At 39.2% G+C, this 12,515-nt stretch overlaps 1 protein-coding gene across 1 annotated transcript in view; it reads left to right on the top strand.

Annotated features, from left to right (window-relative positions):
- Positions 1-12,515, top strand: part of GAB3 (GRB2 associated binding protein 3) — a 168,954-nt gene that overhangs the window by 146,769 nt on the left and 9,670 nt on the right. The window contains exons 8-9 of the mRNA XM_069063754.1: positions 1,590-1,692; positions 3,847-3,960. Coding sequence (XP_068919855.1) covers positions 1,590-1,692; positions 3,847-3,960 — 217 coding nt within the window. The remainder of the gene's footprint in view (positions 1-1,589; positions 1,693-3,846; positions 3,961-12,515) is intronic.

Here is a 12,515-nt window from a genome sequence, read left to right on the forward strand (position 1 = left end):
CCGACAAGTCTTCCCAGTTGGCACCATCAGTGGCAACTCAGCACATGGGACACAACCATGAGTAGCTGAAACTTTCTACTTTCAACCCCTTAAAAGGCCATCTCTCTTCCACAGAACACCTCATGGAAGGCTGGGCTCCTCGGTTCTTAGGACCATCAGGTCCCACTCCCTTTGATAGAGCTCTGCCCAGCCAAGGTAGCCAGAAAGCCTCAAGGCCATGCAAGGTCATCTGTCAGCTGAGACTGGGGACATGAGCAGAGGTGTTGCTACCTCAGCTGTTTAGCAAAAGGGCCCTATTTCGGTTAAGAATGACTGCTTGTTAAGGAATCATTTGTGGTCCTGGAATAGTTGCCTTGTAAGGGAAGTAAATTGTTCACCTTGATTCATCCCAGGGTAATTCTGCATCTACTCAAATTCATGCAACTACTGAAGTCAATCCAACAGCATTTATTCTGTGTCAGTTGGTGCTATGTAGAATCTGGGACTCAGAGATGATTGGTCAATCTACAAGCATTTACAAGGCAGCTTCACTCATGCAACTGGAGGAGAAAACAATAGAACAGAAATAGGTCCTACCCTCAGAGGACTTAAAAGTGTCCAGTTCTGGGGCTAATAAAGTCTAGGTTGTAAGGTCCATTCTTTTTTTTTTTTTTTAAAGCAATCGGGGTTAAGTAACTTGCTCAAGGTTACATGGCCAGGTGTTTCTGGATGTGGTGCTGAGTATCTGAGCCCAGATTTGATCCAGGTCGTCCCAACACTGGAGCCGGTGTTCTTACTCGCTGAGCCACCTGGCCGCCCCTAAGCAATTGGGGTTAAGTAACTTGCTCAAGGTTACACGGCCAGGTGTTTCTGGGTGGGTGCTAAGTGTCTGAGCCCGGATTGGATCTCCAGGTCTTCTCAACACTGGAGCCGGTGCTCTTACTCGCTGTGCTACCTGGCCGCCCCTAAGGTCCATTCTTTTGCATCTGCTTTGTGTTTCTCTTTTATGTAGTGATTTATGTGTGTTGTCTCCCCCATTAGAAGATTAGCTCCTCTGTATCTCCCCTCCCCACCACTTACCACAGCCTCCCATCCAATAAACACTTAAGAAATGTTTTTTGACTGACTGCTTGATTGATGAGTAAATGTGGGGTCAAAACAACTTGCCAAAGGTCACACAGATAGTGTCAGGTGGGATTGAAGCCCAAACCTCAGTCTTTTCTGAACTACAGACAACAAACATCAGTGCCTGTCTTGGGACTGGCCAGTCATGCTATGAGTTAGAAGAACCAATGAGTCCATTTGTGTACTAAGCACCAGTTGCTGTGCAAGATAATTTCTCCAGATGTGTGCCAGGTGTCTCTTTGGAGCCATTTGACAAAGCTGTCACTTCTAAGTCCTAGCTAAAAGATCCTATTGAGACTTTTGAGGTCAAGTCCCAGGATCGAAGGTAATGGTCTCTGGGAACCTGTTGGTGGGGGAGTCTATTGCTAAAAAAACAGAGTTGAAAAGGGATCTCCTCTACGTATAGGCCTCCATGTCAGATGTTGGCTGGTTTTCAAAGCATCTGTAAGACATTTCCTTAATATCCTCTATGTTTTTCTTCCTAGCAACCGAACCAGCTTTCTCCCTCCAGAAAGAGATGGGATTAATTCTGCAAGATTATTTGCCAATTCAGTTTCCGGAGAAGAGGAAGAAAGTTACATTCAAATGGTAATGTATTTTGCATGTGGATGGAATATTGACAAGTTCTTTTTCTAAGAAATGTGTTATGTGTGTGCTCTTAAAAAAAAGGACACCGACTCTATATGGTCGAAACTTAAGGTTAATAAGTCAAGAACAGAAACTATTTTAGTCTCCATTTCTCCTTCTCTCCCTGATAGCCCACAAATCACACCAAGATATTCCAGGAGAACTTAAGAAGCATTTCATTGGCAAACGCTAGGAAGAAAGTTCTGACACCTTCATACCAAGACTGGTGATGTCTTTAGTGAAATAAAGAACATTAATATTTGGAGCATTTTTCTGTAATTGGCATTATCACATTGATGCAAAGTCTCATCTTCTCAATAGTATTCCTCCTGACCTTTAGCTCCTCTGCTTGCTTTTGTTCCAGCCCATGACTCTCCTTGGCTCCAGTGGTCAGCCAGTTGTGGTTTAGAATGGCTGGGTAGGCAAGGTCATAGTGGTACATTAGGGCCTTAGGGACTTATAGGTTCAGAAATTAATTTTCATCTAATGCTCCAACATTTGCCTATACTGGGTGGGCCCTTCATTGGGAACTTAGCTTGGACAGAGTCTACAAGAGGATGATGGGGGAGAAAGTCTTTGGGGTTACTTCTTCACAGTCATCAGCTATATCAAAGGGAGATTACATAACCATGACTTCAAACTTTGGCCCTCACTAGTCATGCCTTTCTCCCAGTTCTAGGCCAATGATAGTGCACGGGCAACAAGAAATAAGGAGAAAAATCTAGGAATAGTATCCTCCAGGGAAGCAACTATTTTAGCTGCCAATTGCAAATCTATTTAGCCTTTTGCAGATTGCTAATCTTCTATTAACTATCTATTAATATGCTAATCATTCCAAATTCCACTGTGATCTGAAAGTTTCTCACACCTCAAAATGGCTATTGGGAATATCTTGGGGGAGATGACTGTTAAAGAGGAGGTAAAGAAGTTGATCTTGACCTCCAGACGTCAGAAATGATTCCAGAGAAGCTGTAAAGCCCAGTAGCAGAGAGACCCCGACTGACCAGCTAGAGTTCAAGGGGCAAAGAGAAGATAGAGACTCACCCCCCCCACACAATGGTTTTCCCCACTGTTAAAAGGATGAAAATCCCCCTTGAATCAGATTCTGGAAAGAATAAGCTAAGTTGAAAAAGCCTGAGAGGTTCTTTGATGCCAAAAAAATTGTAGACTCGAACCAAAGTTAGCTAACTGGAAAGAGGTTTTGTTTTGTTTTTTTTGCAGAGTAGCCTTTTATTTGATAAGAATGACACAACCCAAGGAGTTGTGCCTCCATATTTGTTACTCTCATTTGGCCAGACCTTAGAGGGGAGAGGTTGTAGCAGTGGGAAAATTCTCCTAGTATAGACCATGGTGGGTCTCTGTGAGCAGCAGAATCAGATCAACTCCTCACTGTAATACTTTCAGGAGCCCTGAAGGAGCCATGTGGTAGCTACCCCCTCTACTGATATAGGTCCCAACCCCTTGGTGATGTAATTGATGGTCTTAAAGAGTTGCTGTGGCTCAGATTTATCCCCATTTATCCCCAATGAGATGATGAGCCTACCTGAATTTAACTGGACACTAGGAGGAATCATAAGAACAGGACTTTTACCTTAATAATTAGGATAAATTATAATTAAAAACTTTCTCCTCCTCAAGCAAGCAAAGAAGTAGCTACAAATGTTCTGAAGTATATGATGGCTTCAGATAGTCTGTAGCCAAGAAGGAAAGGGGGCAGCCTCGGTAAGGAAAACCTGAGTGAATTTAAGCAGTAGTCAATAGATAACATTTGCCTCTCTCTCTTTATTAGAACTGAATTCATCACATTTGTATTTTCATCAAGTTCCATTTTTTACTGACAAACCTTACACAGCTACATTCCTTTCAGTCATTCATGGCTGACTGAAGGCTGGAACCCAGTGTAAATGAAGGCAGATACCATTGTGGATGAGCTAGACCACATTGGAAAACAGTGCCTGGGAGGAAACGATCATCCTCTTGAGGACTGGTTTCACAAACCCAGTCCCATACCATAGCCACTGAAGCCCCTGCACTTAAGAGCTTCCTCCCTTCCTTTTCCAAAGCCTGATGCTGGATTGTATTCTGCTCAATTCTTGAATATTTCTTTTCTGGCAGGAACACAGACAAGGACACTCCCCTTGTGAGGGCACTTTTTCTTGGCCAAAGAAATTCAGCCTTGATTACTTAGCCTTGGATTTTAATCCAGCTTCTCCATCTCCAGTGCTCAAGGTAGGAATCTACTTTCTACTGGTATTTCTAGCCATTGTATGAACCCTCAAGTTGGAAGTTCCACTATCTTCCCATATGTCCTTGGAGGACTTCATTATTCCTTTCCTTTTGGGGAAGTTGCCCCAAGTTTAGAGTTCACATGGTGTCCCAGTGGGTCTTGGGAACTTAATTTTGCTCAGATACTAGAGAGTGTATCAGGGTGGGGATGGGGATTATTTTGCAGGTCAAGGAGTCATATCCATTTGTATCCAATATCAGATAAAGTGGAACTGCCATTTTTAAGCCCCTATATGCTGCCAACAGTAGGGAACCACCATCAAATGGCCAATAGCTGTCAAGTATTTAACTTTGTAAAGAAATTGATGCCTTTCTTTTTTAACATCACATTCATTTCCATATATACTCCTCCCTCTCTCCCCTACCCAACAAACCTTCCCTTCTGACAAATATTTTTTATTCTCATATATTTTTATTAACTCCTTGTGTGTCTTGGTATAGATAGATAGATAGATAGATAGATAGATAGATAGATAGATAGATCTTGATCTGACTTAGACCAGGCCCCTGATGGTTTATGTTCGATACTGGAACAAAATGAGGCACTCATGCATCATTCAACAGTTAACAAAAGGAGATTTACTTAACCATAGCAGGGTAAGGATATTCAACAAGGACACACATTGAGGATATCTGAGTTGCTTCACCTAAATGAAATTCTCCTGCCTCTCAGTTGCCTATTATGGTCTGCCTGGCAGACATCAGGTAGTACCTGGAGATCCTTGTGGTTTTTTTATACTCAAGTGACCATTAAGTGATATCAACAGCCTGAACCTTCAGTTCTCTGAACCAATCAAGTTTCAAATATGGTTTCAATACCTTTTAAGGAAAATCATCCAAACTTACATGGAATGTTTTCATATACACAGAATAATAAAACAAATTCATATACAACCCATTTCACACCATTTGCTTTTTTAATATAATAAAAGCCATTTGTTATTTTCAAAACTTTGTGCTTCCTTCTGTATTTTCTCCTATTCTCTTTGTATTTTAAAAAATGTTACAGTGGCTCCCCTTCCCTTTCTTCTAATTCTTCTCCTCCTCTTCCTCCTCCTCTTTCTTCTTCTTCTTCTTCTTCTTCTTCTTCTTCTTCTTCTTCTTCTTCTTCTCTCTCACCATCACTGTTATTAACTCTCTATTAAACTTATTATTATTATCTGGTTTAAAAGAAAATATGCCCCATTAAATATTTAAGTGTTCAAATATTTATTCTTATCACATTCTTTTAAAAGCTTAAGTTTCACTGCATTTTCACAGTATCTTTTGTCCAACACATTTATTTGGGAACCTTAATCTGAGATGAGAGGGGTTAACAGGGTCAGAAAGGGAGGGTCTGAGCTGGGGCAGTCACATAGGGAATTTCTGAGTTGGGATAGGAGGGCTCAGGGGTCTGATTTAAACAAGTTTTTCTTTTAATGGTCAAGGAAGGATTAATGAGAGGTATTTATTTAAGTTTAAAATAAATTTAAAAATGCAAACCATATATGTTTCCCCCACCTCACTCTGGGATTGCTTTCAAACTAGCTGTGTTCCTTCGTTACACTAAAACAATAGGGCTATCAGTGGGGGTGAGGGAGACGATCTAAGTGCTTTTACCCTTAAGATTTTTATAGAATTGAATTCTTTTTTTCCTTAAACTCTTTAGAATGCCACCCCACATCTCACTAAGATATTTGAGCATATGTTGCTAAGTGAAAATGATTCATCTCCAAACTTCTTAATTCACAAAAATCTACTAAGATTTTTTTTTTGCAGTTTTACAAACTTTTATTATCTGACTTTATTTCTGTAATTCCAATGTGGCTAAGGTTGAAATGACAGGGGGAAAGTGTCTTACAGGGTTCTTTTCTTTTCTTATAATCTAATCTCCCTGTGAAAGACTAAAGTGGGAGCTAGTCCTGCTTACTGGGGTAACTGCTTCAAGTATGAAACTTAATTAATCTTCCCCTGCATTCTAAACTCTTTGGCTGCAACCTTTTAGCAGTTTTTCTGGCTAGCTACATTTTCCTTTTTAAAACCCTACATTTTACAAAGACACATAAACACAGACAAAACAATAAAACACACATAGGATATGAGGAAGAAGACTTCTTTAGGGGGTGGTGGGCAAAAAGCATCACTTAAAGCTGACCAGCAAAAGCAAAAGTTTATCTGGTCAGAATATTTTTCAGTGACTAATCTTAATTTCTTTAATTTATAATAATGATAAAAGCTGAATTAGTTCAAACAAATTATCAACTGAATCTGTTGTACTTTTATGCCAGATGTCACATAATTCAGTTGTATGCTGTTTAGTCATTCCCATAATTATTGCCCCCCAGTCCCAGGTTATCAAAAATCTATCCAAGGGGGAACCCACAGGAATCTTGCTACTATTGGAACCCATCTTCTGCTACAACTTCTGAAAACCTAAAATTTAACTCTATTTCTCCAAACCTTAGGGGAACCCCAAAACTTCCTGGGTTAAACTAACCAAAAAATCCACGGGAAAACTGGATCCAAACCTTTTAAAAGTAAACTTCCCAGAGAAAACTAATTCCAAACCTATACTTCCCTAATCCCAGGAGTGGGCCCAAACTAATCCTCAAAATGCAAACCAAAACCAAATCTTAAACTTTACCTGAGCTCAGAGGAAAAAGGAATGGAGAGCAGGAGTCCTACCTCCAGAGGCAGTCTTTCCTAAAAAAGCCCCTCAGTAAAAAATTAACTGATATCTCTAGGGAGTTTTTCTGTAAGGGTGTCAACTGGGGTCCAAGTCCTGACTTAACCTATCATGGCTCACCCAAAACTGTGGTGGGTGAAAGATAAAATGACTGAAGAAAACAAAGATTTGATCTTTTGAGCATTTCAATTTATTAAGCAATACATGCCAATTGACTAACAAAGCGAGACCAGACCTCCTCAGCTTAGGCCTGGACCTAGAATACAGGGGGAGAAAGACTTTTATGCATTGCAAACAATCAAATAAAGCTAATTAATTAAAAGGAAACGATACATTAGGTGATCTGATTTCTAATTGGATTAGGGACTCTCCAAGTTGGGAGGGGAAGAGTGAACAGGTATAATTCCCTGAATGCAGAAAAAAAGGTATCTCACTCCCCAAGTATCCGTAAACAATTAAGGGAAGATGGAGACAATAACTGATTGATCAGTATGGGGCCAGTTTCCAGATAAGACATAGGGGTTGCTTGAGATGTCCAATTGTGAGAAAACTCCTCCATCAATCTTTGGATCTAACTAAGTTTCTGGTCAGCATAACCTAGGTCCTTAGTTAAGGGTCTCTAAACAACAGGTCAAGGTGATCTAGTTTCCCAGCCATGTAAGGTTAGGTTCAAACAGTGCAATATGGTTTTCTCCCAATTCCCACAATTGAATAAAGTTTTCTCACAAGACAGAAATTGGATGAGACTCATAATTGAGAAGAAAGGGAATTGAGTCTCAAAATGGATTCAGTGTGATTCACTCAATTCCTACTACCACTTACTGTCCTAACCTCAATTCCCTCAACTCTCCTGCTTAACAATCCCCTCCTTCATTAACCAAGAGTAAGAAAAGTGGGGGGAAAAACTTGTAACAGATAAGTGTAGTCAAGCAAAAACAATCCACACAGTGTCCAAGAATGCCTCTCTCTACCTCCTGAGTCCATCCTTCTCTGGCAGCAGGTAGGCACCATGTTTCACCATTGGTCCTCGGGAGACAGGGTAGGCAGTGTTCCCATCAGGTTCTTTAGTCTTTCAAAGTTGGTGTGTTTGTGTGTATGTTTGACAATGTTGTTGTCTTTGTATATATTATTTTGTGTGTGTATGTGTATATGTATACATACATACATACATATATATAGGTATGTGTATATATATATATATAAAATTCTCCAGATTCTGCTCCCTTCACTTCACTGCTCCCTCATTTTATACGACCCAGGATTCCCTAAATTGTCTTTTTTGTCATTTCTTATAATACAATAATATTCTATTATATTCATATACCATAATTTGTTAACTATTTCCCAATTGCCTAAGAGGCAATATGAGGCACCTCCTTAGATTCTACTTCTTTTCTTTTATTCCTTGCCCTGCTTCCCCCAACCACCTTTTAATCTTCCCTTTAGGATCAGAAAGTTTGTTTTGCTTGTGACTTTCCCCCTCTAGTGTTATCTTTCCTTTTCCCTTCCCTCCCCAGTGGTTTCCTAAGTTTGATGCATTTTTTCATCAAACTGTGTGTATTGTATGTTCATCTCTCTTTTGTTCATTTCAAATAAGAGGTGTTCATTTCAAATCTGATGCCCACTCCTCCCATTCTTTCCTCCATAATTATATGCTGTTCTCTCATATCTCAGTGGGAAATAGCAAGTTCCATCCCCTTCTTCATTTCTACAATAATATATCCAGGCATATGCTGGGAACCAGCTCAGACTGGATCTTGAGAGCTAATTTAATAATTATTAAATATTTAATGTGAGCATTAATGTGGAAATTGTCAAATGCTACAAATCAGGACTTGATTTATTATTTTATTGATTGTCTAGACCAGGGGTCAGCAAAACTATGGCCCACCACCTGTTTTTGTACAGCCTAAGAGCTAAGAATGTTTTTTACATTTTAAAATAAAGTTTGATTGTATTTTAAAATGTAAAAACTATTCTTATTTAGCTATCCCTTGAGGCTAGATAGGGCCTGGGGATCCATAATTTGCTAAACCTTGGACTAGACTTAAGGTGATGAAGAAAATGTGTGTAGTATGTACATTTTTTTCAGAGAGCTAGTTGTTAAAACATTTACCTGCACACCTCTGAGTATATCCCTCCTTTTTTAGCTTCCCTTCTCTTTCCTCAATTCAGGCTCTCAGAACATAAATATCATTGCCCCCAAGATCTCCTTTTTTTCTTATTTAACTCTGTGAATACCCTTTGAAGGCATTAAGATTCTGCAGACACTAGTTTCTTTTCCACCTATTAGAATGTTAGCATACATTGTCATGCCCATTCCAATTGTTCTAACAAATTAACCTTTCTAGGTTTCTCTGGACTCTTCTGTTGGTATTTCAAAATTCCTACTCATGAGGCTCTGGTCTTTTTTTAAAAATAAGAAATGCTTGAATGTCCTCTATCGCATTCAAAGCCCTTTCCTTTCCCAGACCCTTCCCCATACTCAGCTTTGCAGAGTAAGTTATTCTTGGTTGTAAGCCCATGTATTCTGTCTCTTGGACTATTGTATTCCAAGATCTCCTCTGGTTTTTAGTAAACACTACCAGGTCTTGTGTGAACCTGACTGTGGTTCCTTGATACTTGAATTGCTTTTTTCTGGATGCCTGCAGTATTTTTTCTTTGATGTGGGAATTCTGGATTTTAACCATGACATTTTTGGACTTTTCCAGGAGGTGAGTAGTGAATTCTAAGTATCTTCACTTTGCCCTCTGGTTCTAATAGATTTGGGCAGTTTTGACTTAGGATTTCTTGAAATATTTGTTCCTTTAAACTATTCTTCTTTCAATTCCTTCCTCTAGAGCTTTTATTTCATTTTTTAAACTTATTGCTTTATTTCTCCTAGGTATTCATTTAGTCCTTCTGAAAAATCCATTTTTCCCTTGAGTCTTTCTCTCCAGTTGTTATGGAGATAGATTTGCAATAATTTTTCATATTACAGGGTGTTTTCTTTGTTTTACTCATCTCTCCAGCTTTAGCTCCTGAATTGAATTAGAGTTTTGTGCCAGAGCTATGCTCTGCCCCATCCTGTTCTCTTGGATGAGGTGATTGGCTATACTTGATCAACCCCTGGATCTTCAGGGTCCTCTCTGGTATCTTAGAACAGAGTGTTAGGGACCTCAGAGCCCCTGAGATTGGGCCATCTAAAATATGCACACAGAGGTACCATGTATGATTGGCATGGCACTGATTGCTGCTGCTTCTCCCTGGGGTTTTCAAGGCTCCCCACCCTGGAACTTTTCAGAGACACAGATTATTCCAGGCTACACATGTCCCTGGCAGCCTCTGATGGTACTGGGAAGCTACACTGTGCTATACTGGTTTTGCTCAGTGGGAGAAGCTGACTGACTTTTTCTGCAATTCTTTTTTTTTTTTAGCAATTGAGGTTAAGTAACTTGCTCAAGGTTACATGGCCAGTTATTTTTGTGTGGGTGCCAAGTATCTGAGGCCGGAACAATCCCAGGTCTCCCAACGCTGGGGCCAGCGCTCTTTCTCACTGAGCCACCTGGCTGCCCCTTTTTCTGCAATTCTAAGGTGAATGAAGTCACCTACTATAGAATTTCTTGATTCTATATTGATATATATGTATTATATTGATATTATAGAATTTCTTGATTCATTATTTCTTATGTCACACTAATACTCCATTGCAACCTGTCAAGCTTTCCTATGGAACTCTTCCCCATAGAGTTTATCTTCTTCAGTTTATTGAATGCTGGGTTTTTTAATTTGATTGTTTCTGATTCTTGATTACCTAGATGAGGGATGGGGAATATGTGTGTGACCTTTGACTGAGTTCAAGTTTTACAGAACAAATCCTTTTATTAAAGGGATTTGTTCTGTGAAGTTTGGATTCAGTCAAAGGGCTGCACTTGAAGACCTAGAGGGCCACATGTGGCCTCAAGGCCACAGATTACCCACCCCTAATCTAGACTGTTCCAGTGACTCTCTTTCTAATACCTCCATTCCATTCCCTCTCCATCGTTGCTTTTATTCTATGACCCCATAGTTCCCCATTCTTGTTGATGCATTAAAAAAATAGTTGTCTCTTCTCTGGGGTGTGTGCGGGTACTTCTCCAGCTTCTCTTTACACACTAGAACAATTTCTCATTGTGTTATTTTTTCCACATAAGATATTGGCTCTCTTATAGGGGATAATGGGATATGGCCACCAATGAATTTATGAATTTAGCTCTATCTTATTCCCCTCTTTTCTTTCTTTAATATTCACTTAATTCTTCAGCCATTTAGAGTCTTTTTATCCCTTGAATGATCTTTCTTTGTTCTGTATTTTACCCATTAGTCCAGGTATTTTAAAAACGCATGAGAGAATTGGTTCTATTGCTTGATAGTTTCTTGGTGATTATATTTATTTTCCTTTTTTGCATTTCTCTTGTTTTGAGGGTTTATAAATTGGATATTTGGTTAACTTGTAGGGTCTTTTTATTTTTTGTAAGAATTCCTCAAATGATTCTTTTTTTGATATGGTCTATCTTTCATTGGTAATCAAGCTCAGTTTTGCAGGATATTTTGAGTTGCAACTTGAGTTTCTTTGCTTTTTTGGAATATCTTATGCTATTCTCTTCTGCAATTTTGCAAGGCTGCAGACTAATCCTGAATTACTAGCATTGACATTGCCTTCTAACTTAACTCCTTTCTCCTGTTTTTTTGTTACTGAAATTGTGAGATTTAGCCTCAATAACTTGAAGTTTTAAGTGTGGCATATTTCTCTGATAGCAATCTGTGAATTTGATCAATTGGTATTTCACTATCTGTATTCAAAAATTTCTAGTCAGTTTCCTTGTATTATTTACTGCATTATGGCATTAAGTTTTCATATGCTTCTGGAAGACCAATGATCCTCAAATTATCTCTGTGCTTCATGTACTCAAGATTAATCATTTTGACTTATAGAGGATTCATATATATTTTTCAAATGATTGCCTTTTGCATCTCTTTTGCCAAATTTTCTTCCATTTCTGTATGTTTGGGTTACAAATATGTCATTCTCTCTTTCAAATCATCTAATATTTTGAGAGATTCTCCATCATATGTTCTCATTTTTCTACTTTATTCTTTGTCTTCTTTAATTCTGTGTTTAAGAACTCTAATTCCTGACCCAATTTTTATCCTGACATCTTTAAAAGCCTATTTTCTCTTCTGAACCACCCTGGTGGTTCTCTGGAATCCATAATATCTAGGAAATCCACAGAATTCTCTTTGTGGATGGGATTTTTTTTGTTTTAATTCCCTTAATACCATAGTAATTATTTAAAATATCTATGGCCTTTACATTTTTTCAGTTATTTTTTTTCTTCTGTCTCTATGAATCTCACTCTTTGAGCATATACACTTGCAAGCTTGGCTTATACCAAGTCATTCTCACTTAGAGTTTTAGCTGTGGGGCCTTTTCTTGTATTTTCAAATAAACAGTGGTTTGTTAGTGGCTTCCTTCTTCACTTTTGTCCCTTCCCCATTCCACTGCTACATGAACCCCTGAGGCTGGGCATCCACAGGATCCTCAAGTTGGTGGATATGAAGCCACTCTGGCTCCCTTCTCAAAGTAAACTCTGTAAGGAGGGGACTGAGCCCAGCTGGATTTCTGGTCTTTTTTAATTCAAGCTCAGATGTCCCAAGGCCCCTCTATTTTGCTCTGTCATGTCACATCTCTTGCCTCTTCAACTCTCCAGTTGCATTCCCCTTCTTTCAAGTGTTTGGGCAGGATCTGTGCTTTTATATCTTGTGGGGTGTGTGTGTGTGTGTGTGTGTGTGTGTGTGTGTGTGTGTGTGTGTG

The sequence above is a fragment of the Petaurus breviceps genome, unplaced genomic scaffold (assembly GCF_028583685.1).
Source record: "Petaurus breviceps papuanus isolate PSGF00001 unplaced genomic scaffold, PetGlider_PUasm1.0 90601, whole genome shotgun sequence".
Taxonomy (NCBI): domain Eukaryota; kingdom Metazoa; phylum Chordata; class Mammalia; order Diprotodontia; family Petauridae; genus Petaurus; species Petaurus breviceps.